General features: G+C 41.3%; 1 protein-coding gene across 2 annotated transcripts; it reads left to right on the top strand.

Annotated features, from left to right (window-relative positions):
• The first annotated feature begins 600 nt into the window (after positions 1 to 600).
• On the top strand, positions 601 to 19,269 carry LOC139570605 (uncharacterized). 2 transcript variants are annotated; one of them, XM_071392604.1, is made up of 14 exons: positions 601 to 725; positions 9,435 to 9,590; positions 10,396 to 10,463; positions 10,956 to 11,012; positions 11,610 to 14,140; positions 14,224 to 14,325; positions 14,413 to 14,625; positions 15,145 to 15,317; positions 15,567 to 15,660; positions 15,991 to 16,339; positions 16,830 to 16,946; positions 17,275 to 17,379; positions 17,487 to 17,657; positions 17,785 to 19,269. In XM_071392604.1, exons 8-12 carry the CDS (start codon positions 15,151 to 15,153, stop codon positions 17,325 to 17,327), a joined length of 780 nt encoding a protein of 259 aa, XP_071248705.1. In that variant the 5' UTR covers positions 601 to 725; positions 9,435 to 9,590; positions 10,396 to 10,463; positions 10,956 to 11,012; positions 11,610 to 14,140; positions 14,224 to 14,325; positions 14,413 to 14,625; positions 15,145 to 15,150; the 3' UTR covers positions 17,328 to 17,379; positions 17,487 to 17,657; positions 17,785 to 19,269. The 2 variants fall into 2 exon arrangements, with proteins under 2 accessions (XP_071248705.1, XP_071248706.1); XM_071392605.1 differs by lacking the exons at positions 601 to 725; positions 9,435 to 9,590; positions 10,396 to 10,463; ... (2 more) ...; positions 14,224 to 14,325; positions 14,413 to 14,625 and having other exon boundaries at positions 14,858 to 15,317.
• The last annotated feature ends 306 nt before the right edge of the window (positions 19,270 to 19,575 follow it).

The following is a 19,575-nucleotide window of genomic DNA, read 5'->3' as shown; positions in this document are numbered from 1 at the left end:
CGCTATAGCCTGTATTTCATTATTTATTTATTTTACGTTATGAATATATAGATATTTTGTCTTTTTTTAATCCATATTAAAACGCTGTATGCGTATATGTACTGTTTCCGATTTTTCTGAACAGACTTTTCAGTATAGAATGAATGTAAGCAGTGCATGATGGCGAATGGTGTTTTATTCGGTTGTAGTTCCATGTATTTCTTACAAAAAACAAACGTGTAAACCCTTTTTATTGACCAGAATGTAACTGAAAATACAATAGCAGCCTTAACATTGTCCATCAATACCAAAATATATATTTTTTTCATATAACATTTTGGGAAACGTATGCAGTCATTGAAGTTTTACATTTTGTTGGCCAACCAAAACGTTAACCCGTACTAAGGCTAGGGTGGAATTGTACTATGAGCTGGCTGAGTGTAAATACATGGCTCTGAGTGTAAGCACCTTTTCACTAGAAACTTTCTTGTGTTCAAATTACCGTCAGTGCGAAATAGCTAGAAAGCTTTCGTATTTCAACTTGGCTGCACCTACGGTTATGGGAACGATAAATCAAGTGCAATACCTGCGTCGACCTGTGACGAGCAGCAAAACACCGGAAAGCTTCTGGCCGACCAGAAAGTTACAAGAAGAACAAGAATGATTACCTACCTCCGGTCTTGTGACATTTGTTGTTTATAGATTTTCCGCACACAGCAGATGTCTAGACCCTGGACAGATAACAGGTAGTGTTAGGATTTATGTTTATGCACTATAGCCGGGTAGCATATAGGTTGAAAATGAATGTTGTTTTGTTACGCACACACACGAGACAGAGGGGGGATGTGTGTGTAGGTGTGCAAGAACTGACCACCACAGGCCAGAAAAGTTGTGGACAGTCTGGAGAGGGGAGGGGTGCAGCTCTCTAGACCAACCAAGAGTTTAGAATACTGGACAATACCATATTAGGAACTGTTTTAGTGTAGAATCGACAGACCCAAGACGGAGCTAATCTACCCAGCAACCAGATGTGGACAAAGGAACGCGCCAAGGGGCTTGGACAAAGGGCCAGCAAAGGGGGGCAAAGTCTAAACCACGCCCAGCCTCTACTGTGATAGGCCAACTGGACACGTTGAGAATAAAATTGTCATAGTATAAAAACTACTATTTGAGTACATTCCACAGTTCTCTGTTCATCCTGCGCGGTGAAACAGCGAACCCGTATATACGAAAATTGCATTTGCCATTCATTGTTTGCGGTAATTAAACATAATTAAAGAAAGTTAGCAGACCTTGCATTTTATTTATCCTGACACCGGATGTGTTACACGCAGCGTTTACATGGTGACCCCGACGTCATCCTGGTTAAGGACGTGCTGGACAGTGACGAGCCAGCTAAGATACCTTTACTGTCGTCGGACGGCGTTACTCACAAAGACCGGTATAAAAAATTTAAAAAAGGGGGTGAGCAGAGGCCTATTGTATTAATATACTAAAGTTCTGCACATTGGCATTATCCAAATTTATTTTGTGAGACGCTTGTTCGATGTAAGTTACCAAATTCCTTATCCAATATACCAATAGTCTAAAAGGCCGTGGACCAGGTAATGGCAAATGCAATTTTATTTGATCAAAACCATTCAAAAATGCAATGTGTAAATGAAATGTACTGAGTGGATGAGAAGAGTGAGTGTGAAGTGAAAATGAGAATAGTCGGGGACTAAAGAGGTTAAATGACCATATGATAACGAATGCAATGCACGGGGTAGAAGAGTCTACCAAGTTTGAGTGAGAATAGGTCGACGAATCTATTGGTATGTGAGGTGTGAGGTGAACGTGGATATAACGGAGAAGGTTGTGTCTAATAAGAAAAATAAGTTTGCCGTGTAATTGTGGTGCATTGGGTATTTAGTTGGCGTACTAATACCAAGATTGAATGTTTTAAAAGAAAGTGTCAGGGACACAGTTCATATGGGACAATTTTGCCTAACGCATGACAGTACGTTGAATATTAACAGAAGGAGACTGGATATTCCTAGGGGATCCATATTGCATAGATGATGGTATTAAATAGGTAGATTTAGTTTGATAGGTTAAAATAATTTACAACGATAGGTAGATCGGTTAAATAATTCATAACGTCAAGTGGAGCGTTTAAAATAAGATAGAACATTAGGTTGATCATTTAAATTAATTTACACACATACGCGAGTATACGCACGGGATATATAATGTCTCCAGAAATAGAAAGGTTTTTGAGGAAGTTGAAACCAGTTCTAGAGAAAAATAATGGTAAGGAGAGGAGTGATAGAGAGTGGAAGGAGGTGCTCCCAGTCGACGGGGAGCCCGATGGAATGTTTGGGTGAATCTAATGCCCAGGGTGGAGAGGAATGCACGAGTTTGAGAGTATGGAGGTAGAAAGATTCCTATTAATGATACATTTGGTACAGCAGAAGGTAGAGCGTCTAGACACGGCTAGAGTGTGGTTGTCTGAAGCCAGAAAAAGAGAGGGAGAGTTACGAAGGGGTTAACTTGCAGATGCTATGGAGAAGGCAGATAAGGTTGGCTATGACGGAGAAGCATTTTTTGACTGCGGCGCGGGAGACTCGGGTTAGTATCGCAGCCTTGGTACCGAGAGACTAAAATACATTCTAGCGATATAAATTTAGCGAGGTACATGGGGTTTTACAAAAAAAAAGTTGGGCGTGGAGAAAGTTGAAGTTGTTAAAAGTTCCAATTTAGAATTTTAAAAGTAGCTGAATATCGTCAGGGTAGTCTTAAAAGATGCTAAAAACTATCAACAAAAATGCTAGGTGGCCATCATGGATTGTTGGCATTCACTTGATTGTATTTTACTATAAAATAGGAAGGTCAGAATAGTTTAATCGTAAAAGTGTATGATAGTTAATGTTAAAGGGACAGTGATAACTACTAGGTTGTGTTTGTAGTAAACTTTGGGGTTAGAGGGGGATTTCTAAATTTCCCAGCGAAAAATATCTTAAAGGGATAAACACACAAAGTGGGGATATGATTTCCAACGTGACTTTTTAGGGTTGTCTGATCAACGACCTTCAAAAGCCACTTAAAATGGAGAATATAAAGACCTTGGCGTTTGAGTTTAAGGTAATTTGATAACAAATTGGTGATATTAATGAAAAGGATAGTGAAGGTGAAAAGTCAATAGAGGGCTCCATTGGACAGTTTAAGCAGATGGGCCTGAAAACACAAGGAAGACTTGGTTGGTTTCAGGAACTAAGGAGCGGCACTGATAACTCTTAAAGTAGATAGGACAATTGACAGAGAACTGTTAGATTTGTGCCAGTATTGATACAATGGCGGAGCCATGTATCAAAAGGGGGATAGAATAGGACACGTTGTGGTGTGGCCTATTAGTTAAAAGTTTCTAGAGATGGTTGACTAGGATAATAATGGATGACATAGTAGCTAATCGGATAGAACAGATAGAATGACAGAGGTTCTAGCAGAACACATGAAAAAAAAAAAATGTTAATTAACCAAACCCGTATGTCCAAGATTTTATGCTCTACAGGAGAACTACAGGAGGAGATTACCCACATGAATGGGCCAGGGGACTGGGTCTGGGTCCAATCACTAAAGAAAAAGGACTGGAAGCAGCCATGGTGAGAGGAGTCATACTAAGCACTCCTGGAGACTGCATTCGCAGTGAGAAGAACTGAAAGAAATACCTGGGTTCATATCACACAATGCAGGAGGGTAAGACACACTGACACTGCTGAATGATCACAGAGTTAAGGAGAAGAACCGTTGCTAATAGAGTTCGGGGGTCAACTCCTTAATGAAAATTCCCTGACCCCGCCCTCGCATCACTGTGTACGTTCATAGAAGTGAAAGTGTTGCTTGGCCTCTGGCTGATGATGTGTTCTCTGGGAGAGGGTGGGGCTTTAGAGGAATATTGGTTGTTCTGTGCTGTCTGATTTGGGGGAGCCATATTCCTGATACACCATGAGCCCCCGAGAAGGCTAAAGAGGGAAACCTGACCCATAGTTTAGACGATGAGGATGTTGTATTAACCAAGCAGGAAGGATCACTTAATCTGGATAAGCAGGGAAGAAATTGAGATATTTGTGGAACCAGGAGAATTGAGCCAAAATGTATGGTTTTAACACCTGTGTATAGGAGTGTACCTGTGTAATGGGTGTGCTTATTGGGAATAGAGGAGGGGTTACCTGTACAGCATAGGGAACCCGACAAAAGTAGACAGGTTTTCCATTATCTGGGGAAGGAGTGAGGAGCAGACTGATGTTTGTAAAGGAGATGAAATCCTACTAACCACCAAGTCTATTAAGCTCTCCGATGCAGGTACCTATACCCTGGGATTGGAAAGAAACGGGGCGGATACGATGGATACCGTCACAGTACTGCCAAAACCACCACCAGTTCCACAGGCCAAGGCCAGGTTCAGCCGAACTCCTCCACCACTTCAAGACCGTGTGACACATCACCTAAGCTCTCCAATCCGGTACAGGTAATAAATGTAAAGGATATATCAGACAGTGACCAATTGGGGACTGAAATTGGATATGAGAGTAGGGAGAACATGTGGTTAGCCTATATGAGATACACCGCCAGAACACTTAATAGAAAAGACTGTGTGATCTGTGGATATGCTAGACCTGTTCTGGCTACTCACCCATTGGCCCTAAGCAGTGGGGAGGTTGGATGTGCATAATGGAGGGTTTTTACCATAACAAGCTAAATTCGACCCTGTGTAAAGCTCTGAGTCTTGTGTTCCCAGAAGTCCCCACCCAGAAGGCACCGTGGGGAGTTGAGGCATATGGGGGATATTACAGCTGTATCACTGGTACAGGTAGGGGTATAGACTATGGGAGGCTCCCTACTGCATCACTAATGTCACTATTAACCCATTTAATCCCAAATTTTTCCCAGACATGAAAATATCCAAATCAAGTGTCATTAGTAACCCGTTGAAGTAATCAATCATAATTTTTGGAAATTTTTATGGAAAAGTAGGTGAAAAAGTGTGCTTTATGGTCGGTCACAATTGTGACCGGTGGGTTAATGTTACGTATACTGAATTAACATATTTCTCCTATGCAGTTATCAAAGTTCTTATATATCCCAACCCAGTTATTAACACATTTAAAACTCTGTCACTGGCAGTCCCCAGCATTGCCCCTAGAATGCCCCGTCACATTCTAGTGTGACTATTTTACACATCAAAAACCCTTATACAACACGATATGAACACTGAGAGCAAAGACAAAAAAACAACAACCATCAACATATTTCAACATTGTTACTTTATTGTAACATAGATTGAAACATTAATATTATAACTTTATTGTAACATTTGAACTTTTACTTTAGTGCAATATTGATTGTAACATTGTCATTGTGACATTTTAGTGCAACATACACTAACAACTGTATAGCAGTCGTGTGATTCATTCCCACTGAACATAAAGGTAACATTTAGGATAGAGGTAGCCTGTAGAATATGCATTCAAGTAGAGGCCTACACTGAACATAAAGGTAACGTTTAGGATAGAGGTAGCCTGTAGAATATGTATTCAAGTAGAGGCCTACACTGAACAAAATACAATTATATATATATATAATAAGCACCACTGCACAATGAGTGCTTATATATATATATACACAGTATATCATAGAGTTAGGCTTCAGAACCAAGTGCAAGATTAGTTTGTGCATCACTATTTTGAACTGTGATCAGTCAGTCCTACTGTCATACAGTATGTCTTGAATCAATTGACCTTCTTTTCCAAAAACATTTCAGTCATTTTGATTGTCTTTTTCTTAGACTTTTCTTTTCTTCCTAGAGTCCGTTGTACTTCTTCTCCTCACCCTTTATAGACTTTTCTATTTTTCTTTTATTGTCTTTTTCAGACCTTTTTCATTTGATCTTTTCTCCTTTTCTACTGTCCATGGTATATCTTGAAGCATCTCATCATCACTGATAACGTTGTTCCTGTCATGATCTGTTTGCATATGTTCAGCATATGCATTCAACAGCCTGGCTGGCAAATGGGCTGTCCATAGTCCATATCTGACCCATCGCTATCACAATCACTCAGGACAGCATCTTTCTCATTTTGAGGGATAACTGCAATGTTGCATGCCTTGTCTGGGCAGTCACCTAGATCCAACATATCCAGAACTTGACTCAAAGTGAAACTAAAAGAAAGAACAGAGTAGAAAGTTAGAACAAGAACTATGTATGTGTATAACTATGTGTATACCTAGACGCACTGTGTTATCCCGCCGGTCACTATTGTTGCCGTCAACATGTTTACACATTCTATGACCACACTGAACAAAGTTGAGTAATTGCAAATGCATATATCAATACTAGACACCCTAAAGATGATGTGTACCAAAACTCTTTGTCCTAACTTTATGTTAACATACTTTACTAACCTTCTGTTTGGGAGCTTTGAATCAGCCATCCTCTTCTCATGGTGCAACCAGGAAGTAAACAGCTCTGGTCATGTGACAATTCACACTAAACATGTGACACTGCACATCTTTCATTGAGACCCTTTATTATTTCAATATTTGCTGGGAATGCATTGATACATCATTCAGTAAAAATTTTAGAGCCTTATAACTGAAAATGTTTTTTACGGTCACTATTGTGACCGATGGGATTAAATAGGTTAATGCCACCTGGTCCGTTGAAGGGCTGAACCAAACTAGAGGTGTTGCTGATGTATGGTGGATGTGTGGACATGTCAGGCGGTTGACCCCCATTTTGAAAGAAGACTGGCAGGGCACATGTGCTTTGGCCAGTCTGATAACACCATTGACTATTATTGAGGTTACAGCTAACCAACTCCTGGGAGCTACACATGACACAGAGGCTCGGGACCAACCCAGGAGACGGCAGAAACGTGACGCTCCTTGGTCCGAGGGTACAGATAACATCCACACCAACCTGTTGGGGTTCCCTGTAGGGGTCCCCCACGAATACTAGGCGTTAAACAGAAATGATGGTCTGTGGCATTTGTTGCCCAGCTATGGTTGATGCTAAGCAAACTGCCTGGATCAATTATATTTACTATAATCAACAATGAGTCAACCACACTGCACTTAAGGGGATGGCTGAACAATTGGATGCCACCTCTCGAACCACTAGACAAAATAGGCTAGCACTAGATATGAGTCTGGCCAACCAGAGAGGTGTTTTGTAAGATGTTTTGAAGAACAGTGTTGTACGTTTATTCCTAATAATACCAGTCCGGATGGGAGCAATTCAAAAGCTCTGAGTGGGTTGGAAAAGTTATCTGTGGAGATAAGGGGTTTTGCAGGTGTGGAGGAGGATGGACTGTTACCCTGGCTGGATGTTTGGTTTGGTAAGTACACTGCATTGATGGTTACTGGATTTCTGACCCTAGTAGATATATTCCTCATGTTAATGTGTTGTGCTGCTTGCATCATACCTTGTCTAAAGAAATCTGTTACAGATGTAGCGAAGGCTGCTGGTATGATGCCTGTGTTTGATGCTCCGGATGGAGATGCTGATACTGAGTCAAACTACAGGAGAAAGATGGGTCTGACTGAGGATGACTCTTGGTTTGCTGTGGGTGAGGTTGTCGAGTAATAAAAATAAACAAATGAAAAGTAATAAAAAATAAACAATATACCGGTACTTTTTATCCAGGTCATTACGTTTGTCCTCCCTGTTGTGAAGGTTTGAAGTTCCCGGGTGGCAAGGAGCCCACCTGGTACAAGATGTATAGAGGGAGAGACCAGAGGGTTTAATTTTTTAAATACAGAATATATATGTAATCATTTGGTTGTGATGACACCTTAGGGGGTGTCAAAAGGGGGAATCAAAAAACCCCACTGATGTTTTTATATTCTGTATGTAATCATGTTGTAATGATGACACCCTTGGGGGGTGTCAAAAGGGGGAATCAAAAGACCCCGCTGATTTTTTTATATACTGTTTTGCATAAAAATGATACATTTCATGAAAAAAATCTAAATTAAAAATAAATAATAAACTATCCTCCTGGTTGAAGGTTTCAAGTCCCTGGGTTCAACGGAAACCCAGTATATGGATATATAAGTTGGTTACACCCCATGAGGGTGTAAAATGGGGGAAATTGTTAGGAATCATGTTTATGCACTATAGCCGGGTAGCATATAGGTTGAAAATGAATGTTGTTTTGTTACGCACACACACGAGACAGAGGGGGGATGTGTGTGTAGGTGTGCAAGAACTGACCACCACAGGCCAGAAAAGTTGTGGACAGTCTGGAGAGGGGAGGGGTGCAGCTCTCTAGACCAACCAAGAGTTTAGAATACTGGACAATACCATATTAGGAACTGTTTTAGTGTAGAATCGACAGACCCAAGACGGAGCTAATCTACCCAGCAACCAGATGTGGACAAAGGAACGCGCCAAGGGGCTTGGACAAAGGGCCAGCAAAGGGGGGCAAAGTCTAAACCACGCCCAGCCTCTACTGTGATAGGCCAACTGGACACGTTGAGAATAAAATTGTCATAGTATAAAAACTACTATTTGAGTACATTCCACAGTTCTCTGTTCATCCTGCGCGGTGAAACAGCGAACCCGTATATACGAAAATTGCATTTGCCATTCATTGTTTGCGGTAATTAAACATAATTAAAGAAAGTTAGCAGACCTTGCATTTTATTTATCCTGACACCGGATGTGTTACACGCAGCGTTTACAGTAGGTCGCATGTTCGTCCCTTGTTGTCAGAAATACAGCATACATACACATTTGTTTTTTGTTTGTTAGTGTTTGGTTTAATAAACGTGTTAAACCAGTAAGGAAGGTTACGTAACTAAGGTGAATAAGGAAAGTTGCATACACAACATAGAATGTGTGGATATTTTTGTTGCATTACTTGCATATATTTGGATATCATTCTCACGTATTATTTTAGCCACCTATACATTATGCTATATATTCCCCTTTTTCCTCTTTGCATCTTCAAAGAAATACACATTGCCACTCAATCTGTATTCATCTTGTGACTTCTCCTTGGAAGAAGGAGAGAGGGACCCTGTTAACACAGACAATCAGGTGAGAGGAGGTCCTAACTAGTCAATGATCTAAATTGATCGAAACCTGTAGACACTGTAGCCTTTAAGGACTGGAGTTGCACACATGTCATAGAACAACATGAAAAAGAAAGTGACAGACTAATAGTGCATTGTTGGTAAATGGTGACAGACTGACTGATCTGCAAGTAATAATAATAAATATGTATTTGTTATGCAAAGTGATTTGTAGATCAGTCAGTCTGCTTGTGGAGGAGGATGAAGACATTTAGTTACGTGCAGGACATAGTAAAACACACACATATCAATGACATGCAACTTTTCTCATAGGTGGGAGGTTACTATATGAAGGAATGTGTTAGGATTGGACGTTGTCTCTTTATGTTTCTTTTGAGATGGTATGGCCTCTGAGGACCCCTAAAACCAACTGGATGAGGCTATTAAAAAGGCAGAACGCTGAGGAGCTCAACCAAGAGAAGGACCCACAAGCCTAAATGTACGAGGCCATTAATGAGGCAAAAAGGCTGGCTGAGGAGCTCAACCCAGAACCGGTAATGTAACCCCTATAGCTCCCATACGTGGACAAATATTCCCAACACAACAGCGTTATGATTTATCAATGCTTTTTGTTTGTAAAAGTAGACCCCACATGGCACAAATGTGAATTTAAACGTAGACTCCGTGATATGACCTGAACACGAGCATCAATGATATTGCCCATTCAGCATGAGGCACAAGGGTGCACTTGTTAGCATCCTTGTGAACTTCTACACATTTTAGTTGTGTGAGTGAGCCAGAACGTGGGTCTACTGCAGGTGCCTTTCCTCAGCTGACAAATCACTTCACCTTATGTGAAAATAAAATTATTGCTTGTGCTCCATATCTGCACAAGCAAGCCATGCTTGTGGGAGACTATTATTATTATTAATGGGCCAGCCATGATAATTGAAAGGCACTTTTTAGGAAGATAAAAAGACAAACAATGCTCCAGGGATTAGGTTCAGATGGAGACAAAGGGATGAGAGAGGACAGATTGTTCCTCAAACCAGGACGGCAACTACATCCACTTCTCTTGGTATGTTTCATCCCGTCTAGGTGTTTAATTTTAATGGTCCCTGATGTGATTTTTTTCCTTTCAAACATACTGAATCATAGCATATCAAACTTTTGTTGCCGTGCCATAGGCCGGTCTAGTGCCATCTACCCACAGCACATAATACATTACATGCAGGTCTGATCCCACCTTTCCCTTTCTCTGTTGTCTGTCTCTGATGAAAATACATATTTAACGAAAGGAGAGTCAGAACTCCAGCAAATATTCTGAATTAAAAACCTTTTTATTACTAATTCTTTCAGCTCCAAGGGCATATCAAGAGCCAGACTAGTGCAACCTTCTGGGCCAGTCACCGAGGAGGAAGAATCAGGTATTGATGAGCGATTGAATATATTAATCTATACAGTTCCTTGTTATTCAGTGGCCTTGTAATTCATTTATTGTATTTTTATTAAATCTGTAATCAGTAGTTGAAACAATAACAAAGCACACTCCCCTCCCCAGTTTTGGTTAAAAGCTGAGTGATGGGGTTGGCGAAATGTAACCACTTTCAATTTATTGACAGAGCTATTATTGCAATAACTTACCATCAATGTTATTAAAATAATAGTTTAACCATGTTTTAAGGCTATACAGTGTTGTTTTTCATTTACTTTGTTTGCAAACATTGACTAAAACAAGCTTATAGTTTGGGTTCTGATGGGTTACAACAGTTGAATTAAACTCATGAGGCATTAATAAGTTATAATCTTCTAGAATCAATGGGTATATATATCATTAATATAAATCCAAAAATGGCTTTATCAACTTCTGAATGCCCCTTTAAGTCTAATCCTTTCCTTTTTTGCATATCTTATTTTAGAGACGAGGACCAGTGGATTGGAATCCACTCCAGTTTTAAACATTGATGAAGAAATAGGTATGTTTAAATTGTTTTACTTTCAAAACTGGGGTCATCATGGTGTTACTGAATTATACTGCATTACATCTTTATTTTGACAGTGATGCAACATTTTTAAATGTGGCTCAATTCTCCAGAATTTCGGATTTGAGATCAAATGTTTGATATGAGGTTACAGTACAGAATGTCATTTATTTCAGGGTATTTTCAGACTTTTCTGATTTACCGTTTCGAAATGAAAGCACTATATGTCTAGTTGCAAGTTTTATTAGTCGTATGTACAAGATACTGATGATAACACCATCCAATGAAAGGCTTACTTGCAGGTTGCTTGACATTTTAGCATCACTGCCCAAATACTTCTGGCAGAGCTTTTTCCTGCAGATTTCCTTTAATATGAAGCAATCTGCCATTCCACATTATGGAATTAGTCTTAGTTGAATTCATTCAAATCCACTATTGGAGTGTTTACACAGTGTCTTTCCTTTTGTAACCACTGTTTGTAATTGTGGAAGCTGGAAGCATTTGCCTTTGAGGAGAGTTTACTCTGTAGTCAAAATACACTGAGTGTACAAAATATTCCTAATATTGAGTTGCACTCCCTTTTGCCCTCAGTTTTGCACTTCAATTCGTCAGGGTATGGACTCTACAAGGTGTCGACAGCGTTCCACAGGGATGCTGGCCCATGTTGACTCAAATGCTTCCCACAGTTGTGTCAAGTTGGCTGGATGTCCTTTGGGTTGTGGACCATTCTTGATATACACGGGGAAATGATGATCGTGGAAAAACCCAGCAGCGTTGCAGTTCTTGACACAAACCGTTGGACCTGGCACCTACTACCATACCCCTTTCAAAAGCACTTAAATATTTTGTCTTGCCCAGTCACCCTCTGAATGGCACACATACACATGTTTTTGCTCTTTTTAAGAACATTCAGAATTTCTATTTGACGATGGGATCAAGTTCTATTGTTTGATATTCCAATTTAGACTTTACTCAATATTTTGGTCTGCCCTGTAATTGAATTTACTGTAGAATCAAAGCTAAGGGTTTTGGCTTGTCACAACATAGATTGTGTAGAGATATACACTGCTCAAAAAAATAAAGGGAACACTTAAACAACACAATGTAACTCCAAGTCAATCACACTTCTGTGAAATCAAACTGTCCACTTAGGAAGCAACACTGATTGACAATAAATTTCACATGCTGTTGTGCAAATGGAATAGACAACAGGTGGAAATTATAGGCAATTAGCAAGACACCCCCAATAAAGGAGTGGTTCTGCAGGTGGTGACCAAAGACCACTTCTCAGTTCCTATGCTTCCTGGCTGATGTTTTGGTCACTTTTGAATGCTGGCGGTGCTTTCACTCTAGTGGTAGCATGAGACGGAGTCTACAACCCACACAAGTGGCTCAGGTAGTGCAGCTCATCCAGGATGGCACATCAATGCGAGCTGTGGCAAGAAGGTTTGCTGTGTCTGTCAGCGTAGTGTCCAGAGCATGGAGGCGCTACCAGGAGACAGGCCAGTACATCAGGAGGCGTGGAGGAGGCCGTAGGAGGGCAACAACCCAGCAGCAGGACCGCTACCTCCGCCTTTGTGCAAGGAGGAGCAGGAGGAGCACTGCCAGAGCCCTGCAAAATGACTTCCAGCAGGCCACAAATGTGCATGTGTCTGCTCAAACGGTCAGAAACAGACTCCATGAGGCCCGACGTCCACAGGTGGGGGTTGTGTTTACAGCCCAACACCGTGCAGGACGTTTGGCATTTGCCAGAGAACACCAAGATTGGCAAATTCGCCACTGGCGCCCTGTGCTCTTCACAGATGAAAGCAGGTTCACACTGAGCACATGTGACAGACGTGACAGAGTCTGGAGACGCCGTGGAGAACATTCTGCTGCCTGCAACATCCTCCAGCATGACCGGTTTGGCGGTGGGTCAGTCATGGTGTGGGGTGGCATTTCTTTGGGGGGCCGCACAGCCCTCCATGTGCTCGCCAGAGGTAGCCTGACTGCCATTAGGTACCGAGATGAGATCCTCAGACCCCTTGTGAGACCATATGCTGGTGCGGTTGGCCCTGGGTTCCTCCTAATGCAAGACAATGCTAGACCTCATGTGGCTGGAGTGTGTCAGCAGTTCCTGCAAGAGGAATGCATTGATGCTATGGACTGGCCCGCCCGTTCCCCAGACCTGAATCCAATTGAGCACATCTGGGACATCATGTCTCGCTCCATCCACCAACGCACGTTGCACCACAGACTGTCCAGGAGTTGGCGGATGCTTTAGTCCAGGTCTGGGAGGAGATCCCTCAGGAGACCATCCGCCACCTCATCAGGAGCATGCCCAGGCATTGTAGGGAGGTCATACAGGCACGTGGAGGCCACACACACTACTGAGCCTCATTTTGACTTGTTTTAAGGACATTACATCAAAGTTGGATCAGCCTGTAGTGTGGTTTTCCACTTAAATTTTGAGTGTGACTCCAAATCCAGACCTCCATGGGTTGATAAATTTGATTTCCATTGATCATTTTTGTGTGATTTTGTTGTCAGCACATTCAACTATGTAAAGAAAAAAGTATTTAATAAGAATATTTCATTCATTCAGATCTAGGATGTGTTATTTTAGTGTTCCCTTTATTTTTTGAGCAGTGTATTTGCTGTCACCTACTTACAGCCCTATGTGTGTTTTAATAGATTCATTATATAATATTCTTAATTGAATCCTTTTCCCATTTTTGTGTTTTCAAAAAAGCAATACTTCATCGAGAATTTAACATCCTCCTAGCTGACTTAGAAGACCCTGAGTGATCAAACCCCGCTCTGCCTGGTGCATCACACAGTTGGAGTCTGACGAAGGAACTCTCACAGGATAGGTGGAGGGAGTCCAGGCCTGAGATTGTAGATTCTCTGCTGGCTGCAGAGCATGCTTTTCAGAAGATCTGTCAGTCATGCAATGTGAAAAGGGCTATTCTGCGATGTAGAGACGGTCTACTGGAACAGCTTTACTGCGAAGACTGCGATGTCTCGACACATGCAAAGTTCCCCCTGCAGACAGTCCATGATCGAGGGACTCTACACACCCCTTCCTCCAACTACAGCCATATCTCTCCACAGTGATGGCAAATATGCACTTCATGAACAGGGTGGGGTTTTTTTGCGGCTGAATGTATTATATCAAAGTTCAAATGTATTCTTGTTTATTGTTCAATATAAATATTGTCCCAAGATTGTTTCTTACCATTGGACGTACCAGAGGTGATATGTGGTTGCCTGACAAGCACCATCCATGTTGGCCCTGGGAAACATATAATCCTCGTAGGAATAAATGGTATGTGCAATATCGACAAGAACCAAATAGTGATGTAGCAATGCAATGTAAAACAACATTAATTCAGACTACATTTTTTTCCTCTAGGTTGCTACAATGTCACAGTGCCTCTGCTGACCTGGACAGGAAACTTGGCAGATCCTGATAAAGAATGGGTACTGGCCTGCCACTGTCAACTGTGACACCATATACCAGATAGATCTGTTCAGCTCTTTTGAGGAGCTGAAAGTGTCAGCCCCAGGAATGTCCCGTCTGTCGTTTATGTGGATTTTGGAGCAGTGAACTGACTTCTTTGGCAGGGTAACAATAAATGATACTCGGCTTTACAAATGTATGACTTCAGGTTAACAATATGTTAGTTATGTTACACAAAGCGTTGTAACAAAATGTATTTCCAGTACTACAACTACGTTAAAACTGCAGGTCTCTTGCTACAGTATGGGTTAGCCTCCTGTACCACTGTCCTGCCATGCCCCTTATCTGTGCCACTCTTGCTACAGTGTGTGTTAGCCTCCTGCACCACTGTCCTGCCATGCCCCTTATCTGTGCCACTCTTGCTACAGTGTGTGTTAGCCTCCTGCACCACTGTCCTACCATGCCCCTTATCTGTGCCCCTCTTGTATCCAATATTTCTGCTCTTTACAACATAAATACTCGTCCTACTTTTGCATTGGCTTTCACCTGCTTTGCTGTCAACACTATGCACTGGCCCTGCTTTAACTCAAATCCAGTCAGCCATAGTGAATTAAAGTATGTTTTGTTTATACTATTGTTGTAAGTTATTTCATATATTTTCTATATGTATTTTTCCCTTACCAGAACGGAATGATCTGTGGGGACACTTTTCAAAAAAGCTTCTTTGAGTGGACGTACTGCCGCTCTGAAATTGATCAGGTCTGTGATATACAGTACTTTGACTGCCCAGCCTGTTCACCCAGCATGCTTGCAGTGTCAGTGGACGGGAACAAGAAGCTGTATCGATTCAAAAAAGGGTATGTAAAACTATTCTTAATTTATCAAATAACACCGTACTCTATATCATTTAAACAATCCAAACAAGGTTTGCCTTTTCTTTGTCCAGTGTGAATGTTTTCAAATGCAGTTGAGGTCATTCTTAGCTTAAATGTTTTGAGTTTGTAATGAAATGAATTATCAACATTGTCAAGTGTCCCACAATCAGTTACTGAGGTTGATTGCTATTTCATGTCACTTATTTAATGTTTTTCACTTATCCTTTCAAGGACTGATGACAAAGGATTCTTTGATGGCGTATTTATCTGCAAGGATGAGGATGTGTCTGACTTTGTCAACTATGTCCATACAAAGACTAAACATGTACATTTCCTGTGTATCTTCTAATCTGTGAAATAGGACTGGCCTCGGGCCATCTGACTCAAAGGCAGACTCGTTATACACTATTCCAATAAAAACATATCATTTTGGAGAGATGGTAATCCTCTCTCTTCATGTCCAGGGTCGTTACACCACTCCCTCTGTTCAGAAATGCAACACACTTTACAAGTGCTTGTTTTTTACAGTCAATCTCCAACTTCTGATCTCAGCTCAGCGCCCTCAGCTAGATTTTAAAAACCTAACCACTGTCCCTTCAACACTCCCCCCCCAAATTTTTTTTTTCTACCTATACTCTTCTACTCCCTTGTCTAGGGTTATGGAAAATGGGTATGTGGAGCATCCCAGTGGACAGCAGCTAAAGAGTCGTCAAGGAAAACAAACGACAAACTTGATGAAGAGGGACTGGAAGTTGCCGTCTGCTGCCACAGAATACTTCTAAGGAGCCTCAACATGATGCGTGGAGAGATATTTGCGTACCCACTTCTTGCAGAAGGAATTGTATGGCAGCAGGAACATACAATTCATGAGTACGGATGTGATCTGCAAATTTTGGCCATACCTGACCAAAGTTGCCCTTCATTGTCCAGAGCTCGCCACTCTTCTAGACATGAAGCCACTTCTTTCTGTCATGCATGCAAAGGCACATCGTTTGAAATGCGCGGTAAGTTTTTCTTTATTAAACTGTTCAACGAGAATTTCCAGCTTCAGTCCTTTACAAGGCTTCCCATTTAGATGTTTGTTATTCACATAATTGCAATATTAAGTCAATATTTTTTTTAATGTAAATTAAGATTAAGTGGGGAGGGCGGAATCAGGAAGGAGCTGGCACAGCTCTGGGGGAGGAAGTGGAACAAGGGAACAGCTTCTTGTCGAAGGCTGCAATCTGTTCCAAGCAAATGTCCAAAGGAGGTAAACAATTAGTTTAAGGTTGTTCTATTCAGCTATGTTAGTACTTATCTGGAATAAGGAGTTCTATTTGGCTTTTCTAGCAAGAACAGACATGCTAACCATCCAGGCCATGGGGTGGAACAGAAGATACTTGAAGGTGTATTGTGTGGATCAATACATTTCTTTTAGAAGTATTATATCTATGCATTTAATTTATTTTTAAATAATTAATTATTCTGTTTTGTTTTTGTCAAAATTCTCAGACAACAGCAAAATCCAGGAGGAGACCCAGACTCTCGAAAAGTTTAAGAGTGATTTGGGTGTAGGCGATGAGACTCTGTACAACTGGACAACGGAAGTTCAGCAATGGGCTAATACAGGTAAATGAATACAAAAACGAAATGATCCTAAATGTAACTCTCCTGGACTGTCACCTTAACGTAGTGGAGAGGCTTGCGTACTCCAATAACCCTGAGAGCTAACCCTTAGAGGGTGTTTTCCACCGGCAGGTGCAATCAAGCCAGACAGGTGGAAGGGTAGGAGGCAGACAAAACATTCCCTGGTTCTCCAGGTTGGGGCTCACTCACCCCCCACATAACAAATAATTTGTTACAGAAACCTTCACAGGCCCTATGTTCCTCCAGGAAGTGAGTGCAACTACTCACCGTTGGAAATACGTTGTTAATTAATAGATTTATTGTATTTCAGAGGAAACAAATATGAACATGGATGGTCCCCAGGTACTACAGAGAACAATTTAAGTCCTTTTTCTTAGCATCAAACAAAGGAAACAGAACCTCTACCGTCAGACAGGTTTGTTAAATTTCATGAATATTGAATTGCACTCACTTCATTTCTCTTTCATTTCAAAGCCATGCAATTTAACAAATAATTCCATTCTCCTTTTGTTTTGATGACAGATGGATGCAAGAAAAGACACCCTCTGCGCAGAAAGATATTGGAAGAAAAGGCCAAATTGACAGCTGCCATAGAGGAGTACAACACCCTTGTACCAGATTCAGCAATACCATCTGCAGATGAGATCCTTTCCGCAGACCTTCATGCATGGCCTTGGGAGCTGCATGGACAAAGTAAGTAGTATGTTTGTGTGTCACAATAACTATGTTTCTGTTTTGCTATCTGTGTTTGTTCAGTTGCGCAAACACAGACAGCACTGCCAAAGTTACAAATCCACATTGGGTTCTTATGAATTTACAGCTGACCTACTCACAAATAAAATAGCCTTTGACCGTGTGATGCTCCTGAGACGGCTGAAGGAGGAGGAGTTAATTGTCCTAAAGGAAGTCAAGCAGCACTGGGAAAGCCTAAAGAGGGAATCGGATAATGTGCAAGACCTTGCTTCATATGTGGTACTTGACCTAAGCAGGCCAAGTAGGGGAACTTTCATTAATATGTACAATTGATGATGGCACCCTGTAATTGCTATTGTATTTAAGGAATATTTAATTGTATTTACCCACATTACAATTGTTGGTGTTAGGCTGGCAATTGAATCAGTCGAAAGCTGGGCGCAAAGGTCAAAGCTGGGCGCAGAGGACAGTCAGCAGCCTCAGAAGACACCAGGACTCTGTCAAACTGATATACAGCAAAGCTATGAGCCAAGACACCTCCCTCCTAGAAAATAACTTCATAGGTGACCTCCTGGAAGAGGACCTAGATGACATCTATGACAGCGTCCACTACAGCTCTGATGACGAGGAATCTATCACAGACTGACGGTGTTCGTTTGGGTGGGTGCAGTTTGCACTGGGTGAAAAGTGATTCCATTTGTTTTGCATATGTGCTTTATCTGCCTTCCTAAGGAAAAATTGTTTGAACATTTTATGGAAAATAAACTTTTATGTTTCTTCCTTGTTGACAATGTGATCATGTGGCACAGATTTGAGAAGGGCGCTCGTCTGTTACTGCTTTTGCCCTGGTACACGACCAGGTCCGATGCATCCCTTTAAATGGCAAAGCTGAGGTTGCTACATCCACTTTTGGATTCTTGAAGAATATAATTTATAAATGCCTCATGAACATAGTTCAACTGCCGTACCCCATCAGATCCCAAAATATATATTTTGTTCTACTCCAATGTTTGTAAACAAAGTAAACGAGCATGTGTCAAACTCATTCCACGGGTGAGCCGAGTGTCTGCGGGTTTTCGCTCCTCCCATGATTGATGAATTAAGGTCACTAATTAGTAAGGAACTCCCCTCACCTGGTTGTCTAGGTCTTAATTGAAAGGAAAAAACAAAAACCAGCATACACTAGGCTTTCCATGGAATGAGATTAACACCACTGGACTATAGCCTCAACATGGTTTAAACTATGGTTCCATTTCTCCAGCCCCATCCCTCTATGGTTCCATTTCTCCAGCCCCATCCCTCTATGGTTCCATTTCTCCAGCCCCATCCCTCTATGGTTCCATTTCTCCAGCCCCATCCCTCCTATGGTTCCATTTCTCCAGCCCCATCCCTCTATGGTTCCATTTCTCCAGCCCCATCCCTCCTATGGTTCCATTTCTCCAGCCCCATCCCTCTATGGTTCCATTTCTCCAGCCCCATCCCTCTGCTTTTTACAGAACCATTGGCGGGGAGAACGATTTATTGTTTCACCTGGTGATTTCCGATTTAAACATTGTTAAACTGTAATGTACTGTGCTTGTGCGTGCTTATTAGTTTAGTTAATAAAAAACTATCCTTGTCTTCAAGTAATCATTTGCATCCTGATGGAGCTACATCAGTACATTAGTCATGGGCTGTTGAGTCAACGATTCCTTATGTATGTATGAGATGTACAAATGCTTAACTAGTGCTGAGTACTTTGACCAGTTACTTCTTTACTCTCAAGTAGTTTTCGAGAGGGCTACTTTACTTGTGTACAATAACTGACTCCCATCAGCTGCAGATGAAACAGGTTAGTTGAAAAATAATGTTGCCTAGAATCTACAGGCACTCGCAATGAATCATCAAAAGTATGGACACAGAATGATTGAAGTGATTA

This window comes from Salvelinus alpinus, chromosome 3 (assembly GCF_045679555.1).
Source record: "Salvelinus alpinus chromosome 3, SLU_Salpinus.1, whole genome shotgun sequence".
NCBI lineage: Eukaryota > Metazoa > Chordata > Actinopteri > Salmoniformes > Salmonidae > Salvelinus > Salvelinus alpinus.
The sequence above is the reverse complement of the archived record's forward strand: the minus strand, read 5'-3'. Positions and strand labels throughout refer to the sequence as shown.